Genomic DNA, 20,039 nt, shown 5'->3' on the forward strand with positions numbered 1-20,039 from the left:
TCACCCTATACATTCAGCTGTAGTGATCTGCATTCTAGCTCTGCCCTCATGGAAAACACGGCTGGAAAACTGCCTTTACATCCCTTCTTTCTCTGAAGGGTGAGAGATGAGAGAGAAGAGGATAACTGTGACATTCCTAATTCCTGCTTGTCTGAGGAGACAGCAGAAGAGGGAATCTATTTGCAGATTCCGATCTTTATTTTAGCAGGGAACTTTGTCAACATTAGGGTTTTAAAAAAAGCTATGCTTGTGCAATATGTGTAGCATTTCTTTGCAATTCCAGGAGTGTTAGTTGTTCAACAAACCCCATGAAAAAAATTGATTATTTTCAAATTGATCTCATAGTTCTGTGACATTTTTTTGAAATGAAAATTGATCTCCTTTTCTCACTGGGATTGTAGTTTTCACTACAAATATAAAATATATAATGATGACGAAAGGAATGATTTTAATGCATTTTTAAATATATTTATAATAAACTGCTATGACTTAGTTTTGTCTGTAACATCTAATGCCTCAATTATGCAGTAAGCCCCTTTTCAATGCCGGTGGTGTTTCTTTATGCTGGTGGTTTCAGACCATGTCCAGAGTTGCTCCATGAACAGAGAAACAGTCCCTTTATCTTTCTTGTTTTCCTTGAAATTCAATATTGGTTTCCATCCTCCAGTGTATCCATCCTTTCTTGCCTTTGGACGTGGTTGAATTTTGGCTTCGTTCCTCTTCTCCACGCTCACTCATACAACAGCGAAACCAAATTGCATCTGTCCAGGAATTTAATAACTAAGAAACTAGTTAGAAAAACAAAGCAAAACACAGAACCACCCACTCCAAACTCACCCTCCCTGTTTTTCTAAAGTATCTGTTTCTTCACACACAGAGCTTTGCTCTGAAGCTTTCTTAAGGCCCTAGACCTTAAACCAAAATCGGCAATTACAAAATAAAGGTAAATATATAAATGTGTATTCCTGTATACAGTATATATATAAAATATACATTCCCTGACAATTTCAGAATATTAATGAGATGTTTCTCTATTAAAATATACTGTCATGATAAAGTGTGTTCTTTTTGTGTCTTGTAGGGTCAAAATGTATTTGGTCTTGATATAATTGAGACACCTGAGGGAGATAAGTGGCCTCAACTGATTGTCCAGCAGATCCTGGATAGGGAGCAGAAGGATACCTATGTGATGAAAATTAAAGTTGAAGATGGTGGAAGCCCTCCAAGATCTAGCACTGCCATCCTGCAAGTCACAGTGACGGATGTAAATGATAATCGCCCAGTCTTCAAAGAGAATGACATCGAAGTCAGTGTTCCAGAAAATGCTCCAGTGGGCACCTCTGTTTCTCAGCTCCATGCCACTGATGCAGACCTGGGCTCAAATGCACAAATCCACTTCTATTTCAGCAATCAGATCTCCAGTTTGGCCAAAAGGCTGTTTGCCATTGATAACACCACTGGCCTCATCACTATAAGAGAACCACTAGACAGAGAGGAATCTCCTGTACACAAATTAACTGTTTTAGCAAGTGATGGCAGTTCAACTCCATCAAGAGCAACAGTGACTGTTAATGTCACAGATATTAATGACAATGTCCCATCAATAGACACCAGGTACATCATCAATCCGGTGAACGGGACAGTGCTTTTGTCTGAGAAGGCTCCCCTTAATACAAAAATAGCATTAATAACAGTAATGGACAAGGATGCTGATCTGAATGGAAAAGTTACTTGTTTTACAGATCATGATGTCCCTTTTAGGCTAAAGCCAGTGTTTGATAATCAGTTTCTTCTGGAGACAGCCACGTTTCTAGATTATGAAGCCACAAGGGAATATGCCATTAAAATAGTGGCTTCAGATTCAGGGAAACCTCCCTTAAACCAGTCTGCAATGCTCCTGATCAAAATTAAAGATGAAAATGACAATGCCCCAGTTTTTACACAGCCTATCATAGGTCTTTCCATCCCTGAAAACAATGCTCCTGGTACTCAGCTAACCAAGATAAGTGCTACGGATGCTGACAGTGGGCGCAATGCTGAGATCAGCTACATCTTGGGTTCTGACGCACCCCCTATTTTCAACCTTGACCGCCGTACAGGCATTCTGACAGCAGTGAGAAAGCTGGACAGAGAAAAGCAAGACAGGTACTCCTTCACTGTGCTGGCTAAGGATAATGGGATGCCACCCCTGCAGACCAATGCTACTGTGACAGTGTCTGTCCTGGACCAGAATGATAACAGCCCCACTTTCACACATAATGAATATAATTTCTATGTGCCAGAAAACTTACCCATGTATGGCACAGTGGGGCTTATCACAGTTACAGATGCTGACTCCGGAGAGAATGCTGCAGTCACTCTCTCTATATTAAATGGTAGAGATAATTTCATTATAGATCCACTTACTGGTGTAATAAGACCTAATATTACCTTTGACAGGGAACAGCAGGGGTCATATACTTTCCAGGTAAAAGCTGTGGATGGAGGAAGACTGCAGCGTTCCTCAACTGCCAAAGTGACCATCAATGTTGTTGATGTAAATGACAACAGGCCTGTTTTTGTTATTCCTTCATCCAATTATTCGTATGAGTTGGTTCCAACATCAGCCACACCAGGGTCTGTAGTTACTAAAGTCTTTGCAGTTGATAATGACACAGGAATGAATGCAGAGCTCCGCTATAGCATCATAGGTGGGAACTCAAGGGGCTTGTTTACAATTGACCAATTAACAGGCAATATTACTTTGAAAGAGAAGGTAATTACATCAGATCATGGCTTGCATAGACTGGTGATAAAAGTCAATGATCTAGGACAGCCGGAGTCTCTTTATACTATAGCTCTTGTGCATTTATTTGTGAATGAGACAGTCACCAATAGTTCCTATGTACAAGAGCTAGTGCGCAGGAATACGGAAACTCCAGTTGGCCAGAATGTTGGGGATGGTGAGATAACCCCACAAACCAATGATTATGTCAAGATCATAATTGCCATTATTGCAGGCACTATGACAGTTATTCTGGTGATTTTTGTAACTGCGTTAGTACGGTGCCGCCAGACACCTCGGCACAAGGTTGTCCAAAAAAACAAGCAGAGTGGTGAATGGGTTTCCCCAAACCAAGAGAATAGGCAGATCAAGAAAAAGAAGAAGAAAAAGAAGCGCTCTCCAAAAAGCCTCCTCCTCAACTTTGTGACTATCGAAGAATCTAAGCCTGATGATCCTGGCCATGAGCACATAAATGGCACTTTAGACATTCCTGTAGAGCTAGAAGAACAGACTATGGGAAAATATAACTGGGCCACCACACCAACCACATTTAAGCCTGATAGCCCAGATTTAGCAAAGCACTACAAGTCTGCTTCTCCACAGCCTACCTTTCAAATTAAACCTGAGACTCCTGTACCCCCCAAGAAGCACCATGTCATTCAGGAACTGCCTCTAGATAACACCTTTGTGGTGGGCTGTGACTCACTCTCCAAGTGCTCCTCAAGCAGCTCGGACCCTTACAGTGTTTCTGAATGCAGCTGTCAAGGAGGCTTCAAGACCCCAGGCCCCATACACACCAGACAGGTAATGAAAATTTTAAGGTGCTCTCTTTCTCCCTCCCTTCTTACTTTGCTATTCCTATAACTCTAGCTCTAAGCACTGCAAAATAACTTTTTCTGCAAGGATTAAAAGTTTGAAAGGTCATGTTTGATTGAGGCATTGAAAGGTAAACAATTTGAGATTCATCAGTGTTAACCGAGATACAAGAAAATGACTGAGCAGTGAATTATTACACTGGTGGGTATTCCTGGCTGCAGATGGCAGTATGGCACTTCCTGCATTGCTGCAGTACCTAGCGCAGCTCTGTGAGGCAGAGAGGGGTTATGGTACTGTCCTCTGTAGGATTGTATGCTCAAGAATTGAAGTCATCTAGGCCAGGTGGAAAGCAATAAAGCTTTACAGGATCTGATAAGTGGCTCTTAATATTAATGGAGTCCGGAATTGCAGCCTTCATTTGGGCATAGCTTTACTTCAAGGTCTCTCAAAAGTAGGCAAGGATTTTCCTCTGAGAGTTTCAGTGCCATTTTCAGATTAGAAACATACTGGACTCCTTAAATCTGGTGGAATGACACAGTCGACAGGCAAAGTTAGGGGAAAATTCAAAACAACAGTATAATTAATCTCACTTATTTGCTGCTGTGCCTGATAAACCAGGTATTAGCTCCTCAGAAATTCAGTACAGCAAAGAAAATGTCTAAAGAATCCTCAGCTTAAAATTAAAAATAAAATGAGAACCAAAGTACCTTTTATTCTTCAAGACCCTACAGAAAGGCTTTAAGTCACTGGAAATTGAATCTAATATTTCACCATATTCTGGAAAGTGTCATTAATAATAAAGCTTTGCTGTTTGTCTGTTTACTTCTCTTTCTTCACAGATATCACAGAGTTTTCAGTGAAAATAGTTTTCTAGTTAAGCTTTAATTAGTCAAGGAATTAATCATTAAAGAAACAAATATTTTAGGAGATTTTATTGTATTATTGATAATATATTTTAATACTATTGCTCGGGAACAAATCCTCAGCATGACTGTCTGTTAGACTTTTTGCTCCAGCTGAGGTTTTGATGTTTTTTTTTTTCCTGTGGGCTTTGTTTTATTATCACTATAGTGATAAAATGTGCCTTAAAAAGCTCCTCATTCAAAGTAGTCATATTTTTGAAAACTGCAGGATGGGTTTTTTATTTTCTTGTATTTTGTTCCCCTTACCAACACAAATCTGTGCAGTAGTCCATATCACTACACTTTATAAAACTTTCATCTTTTTCTGAGATGCATTAGCAGAAAAGTTGAAGGGAAAGAAAGAGAATTTCTGAATTTCTTATTTCTAAGACGTGACAGCAATGAAAAATAGCTTTTTGAGATTTGAGTATTTTCTGTTAAAGGTATTTGAATGTGCTAATTTAAATTACGCATTAGAAAAGCTTCTTGTTAATTTGTACATCTGTTTGAACTCTCATAACTCTGAGGAGGGTGGCGGTGTTTTCAGCATCTCTGTGGGCCTGATCTAAGTGATTTTTCAGTTGAGCTGTGGTTTACTTTCTCTGAGTCAAAAAGATTCTTCCATTGTCTGCTCAAATACACTTTGTCATGTAGTAATGCTGCTAACAAAGAAAGCAAGCTCATGACTCTAGGTTTTTACTAACATAGTTCTTCCATCAGAAGGGACTTTTAAAGTAGAATGGAAAGCAATTCTCTTCTTTAGAAGCTGGTTGGGGAAAAGAGCATTTTCTTTTATCTCTACCTTAAAGGTCAATGGCAGGGACTTCCTATCTGGAAGAGCAGAATAGAACTGGGTTATTTTATTACTCATTACCTGATATTAGCTTATCTTCATATAGCTGTACCTGAAATTGTATTAGTATGATGCGCTGAATATATCAAAGAGGGATTAATATTGCTATATTTGTATTGACTTTGTTAAATCTACAGTTATTCTTTTAGGATTATTTTTCTGTATGAAAGTATTCACATTGTATCTCGCTATCAATGGCCTTTTACACTAATTTGAAAACAACATTTACCTCTACACACATGAGTTCACATTTTTATTACTTATTTAAATACAATATAAATAATTTGATTAATGTATTTATTTAAATAAATTTGGCAAGAAAGGCCACTAGAGATAAATCCTTTGTCTTGGACTGTGATCACAAAGGCAGACCTGTATTTCATGTTAAGAAAATCGAGCAAAGTATTTCTTAAATGTCAACAGATCTTGTAAGTCAGTCTTACTCCTAACCTGGGTTTGTATATTGTAGTCTGTATAGTTTTATCTCCTGTGGGTCTGGAGAAGGGGGCTCAGGACAGACTAACTTCGAGTTGTCACTGTTAGCCACTAAAGAAATGAAACAAACAAAAATAAGCTTCTGCCACAGTGCTTTAGATGTCATGCTGTCCTGCCATCCTCCAGCCTCGGAGGCTAACAGGATGTTTATGGGTAATGATGCATTTGTGTCATGCACTCTCTGAATTTTCAGAAAACTGTAGGACAGTCTGGAGAACTGAAGGGGTATAAGTTCAGTTAGAAAGGGAGATGTGCTAGTTTGAAAATGAAAATATGTCAAATGTGAGAAAAAATATTTTACTTTACCAATTACTGTAATGCATCCCTTTTACAAGCCAGAAACTCTCTGAAGGAGACTAAAGAAGATTACATTCACTATGAAGATATCTCTTCAGTATCTAATGGGTGCTGATATTAACAGGCCACACATCTCAACTGTTCTTAGTTTTGTCGATGTAAGACTTTCTACTCATATATTTGAAATAATATTGAGATAAAGCTAAAAATATATGTTTTCTTCTGAAGCTCTAAATTCGGTGTATGTCTGAATGGTATTGATTCAGGTCTTTAAAGAAAGGAAATTATGTGTTTGCTTTACTGCTAAATTTGTCTACGTGATCTATAAAACGACAAGGTCATTATAGCAGCTGTACTCAAAAAGCATGCAAGAGCAGATCGAAAGGTTTTTCTTCTAAAAAAGCCAAAATATCTCTTAATGGTCATGTGAGCAAATAAAGACAGCAATGCAACAGCTGACATTTTTATGGAGAAGGAATAAGAGACTCCTGAAGCAGCTGAGGACACATTGAACCATGAACTCTACAGGAAGTCGAAGAGAGACAAGTATGGTCCTAATGTAATCTCCTCTAAGGGAGAGATCGAGCTTCTGTTGTACTTGTGTGTGAGAAAGGTCAAGGGAGAGAGATATCAATATTATTTTGAGGTAGGAATTAATAAATACTGGTGTCAGTAGACCTTCAGAACAGCACGCTTTCTTTTGGGATGTAGTAGAGCTAATTCTTTTAAAGAAGTTTTCCCAAGTGATAAGCTGTGAAGGGGCTTCTTACTCATACTAAGTTTTTCAAACTGGGATATTTGGATGCTCAGAAAATCAAACTGACTTTCAGTGTCATCAGATTTTCATTGTTTTGGTAGTTGTGGGCCTCAGAAAGATGTATTTCTTTGGTAGAAAAACATACAGCATCTTTAAAGTTTATCTGTCTGAAAGCTTTGGAAAAGCTCAGTTGCTTTTGACATTTACCTTAGTGAGAGCAGACTGTGTGAAGTATTCCATACTGACATAAATCATCTAATTCTTTTTGCATTTGCACTGGAGTGATGAAAAGAAAGGAGAGGGTTTTTTCCAGTCTAGTTTTCATGTAGTATGTAACACAGTTTTAAAATCTGAAATCTTTGCTCAAGTACTTTAAACAACTTTCAGACAATTCAAATGCCTGTCTAGGTATCAACCCCTCTATTCAAAACATGCGTAATTATGGAGTACAATGTTATCTCTGGCAGCTTGGTTCGAAGAAACTACTGCCACAAAGTTTCATTAGAACTTCCCATTCGTCCTTCTTCTTGTCCCTTTCTTTTAATTACTGCTATTTCAGACATTCTTTTCATTTGAAAATAGTATAATGCATAGTATAGGAACAGTAGAAATCTTTGAAAAGAAACACCTGGTCACTCAGGAAGGGTCCTGTGATCCTATGTGTTGTCATTTTAAACTTAAGAACAAGTTTTATCTGACTTTGTGTTAGTGAAAGAGTGTGACTGTTCATGAAAGCAGCACTGGAGAACTCGGTTGTTTCAGTCCACTTCTTCCACCGATAGAGCTGGAAGCTGCGATCATGCTTTGAATCTATGTAACAGCCTTTTGCTGTTTCTCCCTGTTTCACAGTGGAGTCTGGTCTGTATGTTAATTTAGCTCCACAGCTAGTACACTATACCATCTTTGGGAAGTTGTTGAGGGAGTGAACAGGAATGCCGATTGATTTTTCTCCTATTTACTAACATAAATCTTCATTAGTTGATTTTAGTTCCCAGGATTCTATCAACTGTGAACACGTCCTAACTTAAGAATAAAAATAGGAAGTACATTGCCTTTTTGGGGCCCTACTGTGTAATTCGTGACTGCTTAGACCTGCTTACAGTTATGATATATTTGGGTTTCTGATTCTGGTTTAAAATGTGGTGAAAAGTCATTATTATCACTCACTATGAGACCAGTGTCCTTACGATGTGAATTGAAAGAATATTGCACTGTTCCTGAAGGTCATAGCTCTGAAAACTCACCTGTTATGTAAATATTTAGCTGCAGGATTTATTGTTTTGTTTAATAACAGTGAGACTAGTGAGTTTAATCTAGAATACTGTAATAATCAGCAGGCAGTGCTAATGCTTCCAGTATGTAAAAGGGTACAGAGGTAACACTGGTACTTTGTGCTGACAAATACAGGGTAAATTACACTCAAAGAGCATTTTCTTTTAAATATCAGCTAAATAGCTGTCAGTATACGCCCCTCCTAAAAGCCTTTTCAAAATTGATTACTATTATTCTAAATATTCTTGTTATTTTCACTTAATTTTCTGGCTGGTTATTTCGCTGGCACTTCTGATATGCTGCCATGTATATTTATACATTTCAGAAAAAACCTGAAATTCACATCTGGAGAAAAGATTTCTAACTGAAGGATAAGTGAAAGTCTCTGACTTGGAAGTTAGTGAGCAGTTACTTAAATGTGGAGTACTACTGAAGGAAAGCTGGTCAAGAAAATGCTTTTCCTCTGTGGAACACTTTGAAGAAAAACTTCTTCAGAATTGTTCTTTTAATATATAGTTTTCGTATATCTGGAAAGTGCCCCCTTGCCTCATAGTAGAAGACAAAACCAGAGCACATATGGGAAGTAAAAAGAAATTAATGTTTTGTGTGAGGAAAAAATGAAAAATTTTGAATATGACACTTAAGTAAAAACTAACTTGGATAAAACAAGGGCTTCCCCCCCCACCCAGTAAGAACTTGTTGGCTGAGTTTATACTGAAGTTGGTAGATGAAGTTCCAGCATTAATAACTGGATAATTTTTATGCAGGCTAGAATGATATGCGGTGCTCTCTCTAATAGCAGCTTGCCTTGGGGTAGCGGCAGCATAAATTTTCCTAAACTTGAAATGCGTTTCACCTTCATTTCTCAGTGGGATAACTGAAAAGTTTATTCTTTTCTCCTCATGACCAAACTTTGTTTTTTTAAGTGATCTACAGCTACAAACCATTGTCAACAAAGAAGTCTGATTTCACTGCGGGTTAATTTTCACACTTCTTTCTTTTCCTATTTTCTCCCAGAAGGTATTACACTCAATAATCTGCAGTTGATAGCAATTTCCTGACCAGTGAGTGGCTAGTGTCTTGGTGACTGTGGTATTGATAGTGCTTGCTTTCCTGTGAAATAATTGATCAGAATGGCTTAATTTCTGTGATTTTTTCAGGACTCTAACTCTATTGATGATAAATATAGATTAAAGATGCAAAATAACCTTCAAATCAAAATATTGTATGCTCTTTGGAATGATGCTATTGCATGAAGTCTGCTAAAACCCTCTAGAACATGTTCTAGGTAGGATGGTAGTCTTCTGATAGCTATAATCTCGCAACAGCACTTGGGGTTTTGAGCTCATAAAGCAAAAAAAAAAAAAAAAAAAAAAAAAAGATACCTAGCATGACATACACAGAAGCCATTTCTGGGGCTCCTTCTGTTTCAGCATTCTTGCTGTGTGTATATAGATGTGTGCAGATATTTGCTTGTGTATAGAAACCTGGAAACACACACACATAAAAAATGGTTGGTTGCTTAGAACAGCAATAGTTCAGTACTTGTTAAGCCATACAGTGATTGACATGGTAAAAATTTGGAAACAAACTTTACTATATATAGGGAAAATTATGCAGGAAAGGGCTTTTCTCATGCTGTTTCTCTGTTTGCCAGCTCTGAACGTCATCGCATCTGATGTTATATACTGAAGTCGTACGTGTACACAATGATGTTAAGCCAGCAAACATGAAAACAAGGAAATAGCACGAGAAAGCCCTTTGTCCTGTCTCTGATTGCCGAAGAAATTTATCGTCTGATCTCCAGAGGGGTTTGGAAGTGATGATGAACTGTTCAAGCTGCCCTACTGAAAGGTATCAAGGGCAAGAATTTTTTAAAACAAAAAGACAAAGAAATTTTAGTACATTGTGCTATAGTGTTCTATAACGTAGTTTTGCTAAGAAAAAAGTAATGTGATCCATCCTTCTTCACATTTGGCGATTATGGTAAATTATTTTGCTTGTAATCTTCTTGTCCCAGATTTTTTTCCTTATTTATTTTAGTTGAAACAATTAGGAATTTTGTTTCTTTAAATATATTAAAAGGGAGCAATAAATTTTATTCATACATTAAAAAGAGAATGTAAAGTTCTTTATACTCCCTGCATTTAAAAGAAAAACAAATGAACTGTTGTCACTTATAGCACCACTATACATGTTAAGGATTAAGTGTTATTTATATCTATTCCATAATATTTTTAATGATGATATTGCTGCTATGGATCATAAGTAGAATTGATCAAATCACTGCTTTCTCATTTTATGGGCACAATAGCAGTAGTGAAAGATGAGTACTTCCTGCTTTCTTATCCACATTTTGTAATAAATGATCACTTTTTAAATAACTGGAAATTATTTACTTAATTTTTAAAAATAAAATTTAGTTTGCATTTTGCTTGCTGAAATCTAGATAATGTCTGTGTAACAGGTGCCATACATTTAACCTTTTGAAGTACTTTTATTTTAAAAAAAGAAGTCATAAACCCAGTGGCTTGCTTTTCAGTGTGATAAAATAGGAAATCTCATACATACATTTTTCACTGTTAGCCAGCACATGGGGAAAAAAATGGCCTACTGTTGGGTTTTTTTCCCCAATTATTTCTCTATATAGTTAATTTCTTTTTAATTTAATTTTTTTACATTATAATTTGTTCTTTAGCACCATTCATTTAGAAAATAAAATTTGAATATCATAGCTTCGTTTGCAGGTTGGTTGCAAGTTCTTGTATATTGCCTCATATTTTAGGGAGTAATGCTTAATATGTATCACTTATAATATTAGAATTTCATATGCAATGCAAAAATCTCTTAGGAAGCAAAGGAGTATAAAGAACCCTGTTTTCTGCACTTATATGAAGACATGTAATATTAGTTTGCTAGAATAAAATGAAATACAGACACTGCTTTTAACTGGGATGTATACAGTATATATAACTTTCTTTTAAAGAAAAAGTTATTAGTGATTCATGAATTAGACTACAACATGGAATTCTTACACATTACTGTATGTTTGATGTAAAGATATTTATAAGCTTGTACTTAATAATCACGTTGCCTCAGTTCTTGGACTGTAGAATGTCTACCATGACTGTTGCCTATAGTTTCCTGCACATTTGCTATCTGGCTCTTTTAAAAATGTGTATTTGGCTATTTGATCTGTAAAATAAATTCTATTAATAATGAAGTACGTATTGTAATTTAGCATATTGTATTGCATTATTATAGCAATGACTGTTACAGAAAATTTTTCATTTCCGATAATGAAATAATTTTCCTGGGAAGAAGTTTATGTATCTGTAAGACAATTTTGCTATTCCTATTTATCATACCCTTGCAGCATTTCTGCTTTATACTAAAAACCTAACACTTGCAGTGGTTAGACATACAGTAATGATATTTATTGACTCAATGCCACAATTCAGTCTGTTGCTTTGGGTTGAAAGTTCGTTCCTAACAGAGTAAGGAATTTGTTCCAGAAGTATTGTTTAGTGTAAAAAGGATTGGTCCTGCCTGTTGCTATTAAAGTTGTTCACTTAGGTGCTTTGTAGGTGGGTGGTATTCATTAAGAGTAATAACCCTTTGGCCTAGGAGAGCTGTTTGTCGGGAAGACAGTAGGATTTCACAGACTTCCAGTTTCTGTTTTTTCTTTGGTATTTGAATCTTTGGACTTCTGTTCTTATGACAATTGGGTAGGATTTCCTTGATGAGAAAACTCATAAAATTAATGTTTGATTGAGAAAAGCACTAAATAATTTGAATGTTTACATTGAAACTTGGTTTTTTTTTCATTAATTGAGTGATAATGAGTTGAGATACTGGACTAGGTTAATCAAACCTCACTTGAAGTGCGTGACTTAGTCATCTCAAGTGGATGTGCAGTTGCCCTCAGTTTTTTCTCTGGTAGTGAAAAGGTATAGATAGACTATAGCAGGTTGTTTTGACTTTAGGACTGCATACTGTCTAGAAGTGCCTATTTTCTTACACCAAGTGTGAAGAGAACCTTTGATAGGTACCTTTCTAATTGAAATGTGCCAGTTACGTGCTTGCAGAGAAAAATATTTTTCATGAGCTTCCTAGTTCTTTTGCTTTTAACCTAGCTAAAAGTCTACCTTTTTCAAAATATTTCACTGGTCATATAATTCTAGTCCATCAAGAAATAATTCTAAAAGTATCTAGGATGATTTTAAACTTCAAAAAAGTTACATGTACAAAATAAAAGGTGCAGCAAGGGGTTGAATTACTGGTCCAGATCAGTAATGACTCTCCTAGTTCACTCATGACTCAGCACAGCCAAATATAATAACCGTCAAATGCACTAAGGGAAAAGCCAGCAACCTCTTAAGTAGTTAGTTCATGTGCTTCCTCTGTTTCGATCTTTGTTTTCTTACATCTAAGTATCCCTTTTAAAAAAGTAATTATTTTATAGACTGACACAAGACTTGTCAGAGAGCTCATTTCCTTCTGCTGATTAAATGAGTTTATGAAAGTCTCATGAAAGCCTATATGTGCACTGACCAAATACGTATGCATGCCAAGTATCAATGTATACACTTCTCAATGACATGAAGGCCAGTCAAAAAATTCTATATTTAGTTTTTGGGTTTTTTTTAAAATTAGTATCAGCATCCTGAGTCACAGCTAGGTGTACATATGTCAAAACCATCTCTGTTTCTCAAATGTTCTCACCTACAGAAATACTGTTTTCTGACTTCATAGAAGTTGGAGCAAATTAAGAGCAAAAATCACTGAGTTGACCAAATGTTGCTTTTGAAATAGAAAACTCATTATATTTTGTTTGGAATATCAATCATACTTTCCAAGTTACCTTAGTGTACTTTAGACTGCAATTATTATTACTCTCCATCATCTCAGTAAACTTCTCAAGAGATTCATCCTTTTATCTCATGCACATCGTCACCGCTGTCACCAGTGCAGGCAGGTCTGTGTCTATAGATAAAGTCCTAGAGTTGTGTTTTTTTTTGTTAGTTACAGTGCTATGTGTGGCTCAGCAAAAAGAACAGTTCTTTATTTGTTGCCAGTTTTACAGAGCAAATTAATCGCATCACTGCTCTTAGACCTACAATGCCAGCAGCCAAAGATGGCTCTCAGATCTGCTGTTCTGCATCCTTTGTCATATTGTCAATGCCTGGATTTCATATGGATGTGTGTCTACCAGAGCTCAATTCCACTCAATCTTAAACATGCCCTGATATCAAGTGAGTCACTCCAAGGAAAAGCTATGGCACACAATCTGCAGTTTGTATGAAAGCTGCCTATCAGATCATAAAATACATCGGACTTCAGAGGGTATCTTTAAATCCTTCTGAATTTAATTGAGTAATGGATTGCTGAAGGGCAGTAGGGCACTGTCAGGACCAAAGCAGGTTTGTGATGTAAATGGAATTATTTTTTTAACATAAACTGTAATGCTGTGGGGTTTTTTTGTTTCACATTTTCTGTGATTTCCCATTTTACCATAAAACATATATTTATGTTATATCCTGCTCTTAAGTATTATTTGTAAAAGCTTTTTCACAAATATTTTTAATATCTATTTTTGTTTTTGGATTGAATAACCGAGTACTGTTCCTTTTATGTGTTATTTATCTATTTCTAAAATAAATTTTGTTTTAAGATTATATTTGTATACCTTCTGGAGAAGCACCTTCTTTAAAGACATCTCTGGTCTGTTTGCTTAATGCATGCACACCATCAAATCTATACATATACTAGTATTTTTTACAGTGATTAGGAGCTATAATTATTAAAATAACTTTACCACACAAAAACGACTGTAAAGCTTACTAGTAATCTACCTAAAGAAATATGCTTTTTTTCAAAACCTCATACTCCTTCACAGTACTTTTCTTTTGTTTATATTTTCTTCAACAAAATCTGGTCTAAGTAGGAATTCCAAGGGTTGCACATCTTTTAACAGTTTTTACAGGTATGCTGAATCTTTATAGTGTTTAGAGCTAGAGAGAGATATATAGTGCTTACATATCTGTGTATGTAAGTATTGTAAGTGTGTGTTTTATGTGCATATGTATCTGAAGAAAGAGCGTGAAGGTGTATATGCATTTATCACATATTTAATAAGCAAAGTTTCTAGGCAGTATACAGTACATAGACTATAACTGAAGATACATGCCTGTCTCAGTACCCAATATATCTTGCTGTGAAAGATAGCCAAGTGCTAAGGTTTTCACTTTACCACATTATTTTGAGATCTGGAGACGTTGGTCTTCCTTTCTGAGAATGTACTGGGTTCTCACTGTTTTCAAAAGTGACTCTTGGTACCTTGGAGGTTAGGATACAATATGATAAGTACAGTTTGAATTTCAGTTCTTTTTCTTTCACTATTTCACTTTTACTCATTCCATTACTGTCTCCCACTATTCTAGAGTAATATTTTTCTATTATATAGACTCCTCTCTTAAATCTTACCACTGAAAATGTAATGAAAATGGCATTTCTGTATTTCCTCCAAATTGTGAGTTTTTGCTTATTTCATAAATAGACACATGTAAATAAAATTCAGTAATTAATCCAGATGGGTATTAAGTAAGTGTGTTACCAGGAATTTTTCAGGGGTACTACTGACTTTCTGCAGTCCTTTAAATAGTTTTTTTTTTTTCATTTGTACTTAGTATGCTTTTTGGTTTTGTCTGATATTGTTATTTGCAACAGTGATCAGCATTGCTGTTCTACAGTCCAGACTGTGTCAGCTTGACCTATAATATTTTTTAGAATTGAGTGGGAATAATGGATTTACTAGAAATCCTACAAGAAAGTCCCATTTTCCTCCTTCAAAATAGTAGTATGGTATTCTTCCAAATACAGATACCTAATACTTTGCAGAAGTATGTCCCATTTGACACACTGAAGTAAGATAATAGTTTCTATGTCAATCTTTATTCTTCACACTAAATATTTACCTTTTTAACTCTTATTTTATATATTATGGAGCTGTAGAAGCCTGTACATAGATAGACACATGAAAGAAAGTAATTTTCTAATACTTCTCAAATGCTTATTTTCTCTGTAAGGGAGTATTCTAAGACACTTCTTGCTCTTTAGTAGCATGGCTGAAGGCATTTTTTGATGACCTGAAGTAGATTTTTATTTTAAAATTTATTTAAAATATTAATTAAATTTAATAATTTTAGTAATATTAATAAAATTAAATAAAATTTATTTAAATTTTATTTTAAAATTTATTTTATTTAGCAAAATGACATTGTGACTAAAAAACATGGATAAACAGATCGGTTTTTACTTACAAATGGGGCAATCGTCAATCCTACTAGTTCTGAAAACATTAGGCTTGAGGATTCCTTCAAACTTAGTAACTCAAAGATAATAACTTCTGAGTATGTGATGAATAAATTTTGAGAAAGTACTAACAGTCTTTGGCTGTTGTGTGGCCCAAGTTGTGAAGTAATAGCTGATAAGTGATATTTGCTGATTCAATTCCCTTCCTTCATCAGGTTTATTGGTAGACCACTTCAGTCTATTTTTCCTTTGGCCAACTTCCTAACTCGAGTTACTTCATAGCCCGCTCATCAAATATTATATTTGTTCTTTGACAGTTTAAAAGAATACTTGTGTGGTCTAACACCATGAGATTCTTGTTTTCTAGTCTCTGATAGAGGGTTTTGGATTGTCTTATTTATGTTTCCCTATTTTTATATTAATATATTGAAACTGTGGTGGGTTTTTTTTGTGTAACAGTCCAGTTATACATAAGTTCTGGCACTTGGCATTGTGTCAACTTGATGTTTAACAAAGGCACTGTGTTAATAACCAAAGGAATGAATATCGGATGTATAAATCTCATTTGACAATATATTATAACCATTTAAGATATGTTGGTGAGTCAGAGAATATACATCTATTTGTTATATCAGAGTTCTTAAAGATTGCAGATCATGGAGTCATAGAATAATCCAGGTTCACAGGGACCTGTGGAAGTCACCTAGTCCAATGATGGCGCTCAAAACTAGGCTAATTTAGATCCATTTACTCTGGACTTTGTTTAGTTTACTTCTGAATATCTCTAAAGGTGGAGATTCCAAAACATTTCTGAAACACTAGTTCCTATTTGACTACCCCCATGGTGAAAAGTTTTTCCTTGTCTTAACTGGAATTTCCCTTGTTGTGTTTAATTTCTGTTGAAAGAGCATGTATATACTTTACAGATTGATATGAAGTACTTGAGTACCAGTGAAACCTTTTCTGGGGCCTTAGAGAAAACCCAGCAAAGTCTGTTTTGAAGAGAAGTCATTAAAGCAGATCAGCCATTCATTTCCTTTCAGTCATATCTCTTTGTTTCTTGGACAAAGGTGTGCACTGTATCCCAGATGGCAGTCATACTTAAAATGATTGTATTGTGAACTCAAACAAGAAGCTTGTTCACTGGCTTCCCAGTTGAAAAAGTCATGATGGGGTAACGTGAAAATTTCCACTCAGCATGGTTTTTCTTTCTTCATCCCTTCCTTCCTGTCTTGAAAATGGCTTCATTTTGAATGAGAAAACTGAACTGCTTCACATGAGGAAGCTGCAGGTTTAAGTTCTTTCCTTACTCACAGTCTCACTTTTGTCTGTATCTCCATCTTCCTCTTCACTTCTAGATACTGAACAGCCTTCAGCTGCTCACCATGCTTCACCAAAGAGGTCTTCATCTTTTTCAGTCTCCAGGTCTTTTGCACTCTTTCTGTTTTAATGCATACAGTAGCATGTTGCATCGTCACACTGTTTATTTTGTGTTGCTCATATTATTGCTAATACAGAATCTGTGAATGTTCACACAAATGAATTTTAAACTAATGCTGAAAACCAAGCATATCTGGGAGAATTTGACTCTTTGCTGTGTCAATACTTTCAAGAAAGTACCTTTTCAGCCTATTTCTGGGATCTTCGGAGAATCGTCTGGGATCCTCTCAGAATTCTTTGAGATTAATTCACTCCTATGTCAGTACAAATATTTAATATTTCTGGATCCTTGAGTATATGTAGGTGTCTCAGTGGAAATCAGAATATTAATTGGTTTTATGGATCCACTACTTATATGCATAAAGATCCAAATGAATTTAACTTATAGATGTAAATATTTTAAATATATCTATTAATATATGTTTTCAGGGTAAAGTCCAAAATAACCCTGTTTTCTGCTTGGTTGTATGGCTCATCAGCTTTTGTATTTGTCTTTATTTTATAACTATGATGTTGTGAATTTTCATTTGGATTCCGTCTAGTTCTACTAGGGAAAACACCTGTAAGTTGACAAAGTTGTGATTGTTTTACTTGTAAAGTAATGAGTGAATCAAACCTTTTCAGAAATTTATGAAAGTTGGGTATTAAAAGCAGATAGAAATGACAGAACAATGCTGTCAATAGCAGTTAACAAAGGAAAATGTAATTGGAGGGAAAAATAGTCTTTTGATGTTTTCTGTATACAAGATATACAATGGTGCAATTATCTGTTCGCTTTCAGGTACCAAGCATGATTTATTAGTTACAGTATTTTGGCTTTGAAACACTGAACATGGATAAGACAGCACGTGCTCAGTTGTGTGAGGGTTCCAACATCTGTCCTGACAATCCTCTTACAGAAAGTCATTTTGGAATTAGGAAATGGCAACATTAGTTCTGAAATGGATATGAAAGAAACGGAGTAAATGGGGTGGGGAGGTAGGGGGATTGGAAGAGAATATTTCATTATTTCGTTGCCCCCTTTTAACACATTAACTGCTTGAACTGTTTGTTTTTATGATTCCAGATGGTAGCAAGATGCATATAAATGAATAAAATGAAATAGAACAAATCAAAAGCTTGGCTGCTGTTCAAGAGCAGCTAAGGCTAAGCTTTATTAAATTCACATGAGGATGTGATAACTGTGGAATTTCATGGAATAAACTGCAATAATCTTACTCATGAAGTATATCACTCTTCTTGAGATAGATGGGAGAAGCTAAATTTTTACCATGGAAAAAATGAAGCCCCTTTGGAGCTTTGTTTTCAGAGGGCATTCACTACTTGAGGGAAATCTGTACATGTACCACAAACAGAATCAACATACACAATCCATTTTTGCACATCAAAAGTTTTAAGGGTTTGTTCTTTCTCAGTGGCAAAGTAGAGAATACTTCGAAGAAAGTTAGTTCAATGTGAAAACACTTTCCTGTGTCATATAAAGTCCCTTTAGGAATAAGCATATTTATATTTAAAAAAGGGGGGGGAAGTCTTCAATTTTAAAGTTATAGTAGACATTTAATCTGTATTTAAATAGGAAAAAATATAAAGCTGACTAAACAAAATTTTTTAAGAATTATTTCTTTCAGCATAAAATTCACATTGTTGATGCCTTTTGTGACTGTAGATCATTTTTTATGCTTCTGCAGTTGAATGGCTATCTCTAACTCAATGTTCCTCAGACATCTCTTTTGTCACTTTATGAAATTAACTTTAAGCAAAAATTATTGTTTCTTTTTAGTATGCTATTTTTCTCTTATTTGTTTTCATTGAAATATCAAAACTACTTTTCAAAATATCTGATGAAAGAGTAAAATGTTTTCCTCAAAAACCCTGAAAAATATTTCCTGCCAAGACTTACAGGATGTATTTTGTTAAATTTTCCATTTAAAATAATTTAAATTTAATTTCGTTCTTAAAACTGCATTTATAAACTGCATCCCTGTATCTAAAATGAAGGAAAGAGAAAATGCTAAAACTCAGGGCTAAATGACTGATTGCTCAAATCTGTTGAGGAGCTGGTCAGGGAAAAGCAAAGGAAGGAGTAAATCCAAAGCCGGTTTTGTATTTTCTTTATATTTCCTTGGCAATTTTAGACCAGCATGGTCCCCATGCAATACCTTCTATACCAGATGAAAAGAAGGTCATAGCATGGATGGAGATGGATGAATGGAGAAGTCTGCACAGCACTTCATAGTATCTGGAGATCCTCATAGGAGGTTTTCTTCAGTGGACAGCTAAGATTATTTAGTGGGCTTTATGCCAATAGAATAATGTGTAGCCTGGCTCGATATTGACTTAGTTTCTAGCTGTATATTTGTAAAGTGTTTACACTCTGTAATGGCTTACCGTTTTTCCTATTTACCTGCATAGAAAAGTGAAGCAAATAAGCAACATCATCTAAATCTCTGAAAGTATATCCCATGAAGAGATAATTGTTACAACCAGGATTCAGACTCTCAAGTAAAAGTTTCAGAACGCAAAAGTTCAAAAGCCAAAAAAGATAAATTGTGTCAACTCTTCACATTGTTGTAAGAAATATACTACCAACATGACTCAGTTAATTGCAAAGCTTTCTCATAAATGAAATGAAAACTAAAACTCTATTTGTGCAGCCTGCATCAGGAAAATGCGCAGGGAACATCGCTCCTAGGTATGCTGTCCACTGAATAGTGACCATCTACTGTGACTACTGAACTTTACAGGATTTACTGGATTTCATGGTCATAGGTAGAAGAATTAAGTAACAGGTGACATAACTTATCAAGCCCTGCACGTCCTGTTATTTACACGTAACTGATGGCTCATGTAAATTCATCTACTCCCTCTCAGTGAAATTACTACCTGGATCGGAGAAGAGGTGAAATGAAATTCCCTTGAAGGAAGGCTTCACAGCAGGGGAAAGGATGCAGTTCATGCTTGCAAATATGTCTTTATAAAAGTTTCTGTTTGAAAGGTCAAGATTATTTTGAAGTATTGAGATACCCCAATAGCCTAAAAGGTATCTCTGAATCTCTGATATGGCAACTTGAACAGTTGTAAAGGTAAACATATTATTCTCTCTTTTCCTTGGTTGTTTCGTTTTGTGTG

General features: G+C 35.5%; 1 protein-coding gene across 7 annotated transcripts in view; it reads left to right on the top strand.

Moving 5' to 3' along the window:
• PCDH11X (protocadherin 11 X-linked) overlaps window positions 1-20,039 on the top strand; it is a 514,007-nt gene that overhangs the window by 78,883 nt on the left and 415,085 nt on the right. For 6 of the 7 annotated variants that reach the window (XM_064462893.1, XM_064462890.1, XM_064462891.1 and 3 more), the window contains one exon: window positions 1,082-3,568. In XM_064462893.1, coding sequence (XP_064318963.1) covers window positions 1,082-3,568 — 2,487 coding nt within the window. Of the gene's footprint in view, window positions 1-1,081; window positions 3,569-9,813; window positions 13,837-20,039 lie in introns of those variants that run through there. The other variant, XM_064462897.1, reaches the window with a different exon arrangement.

This window comes from Phalacrocorax carbo, chromosome 11 (genome assembly GCF_963921805.1).
Source record: "Phalacrocorax carbo chromosome 11, bPhaCar2.1, whole genome shotgun sequence".
Lineage (NCBI taxonomy): Eukaryota > Metazoa > Chordata > Aves > Suliformes > Phalacrocoracidae > Phalacrocorax > Phalacrocorax carbo.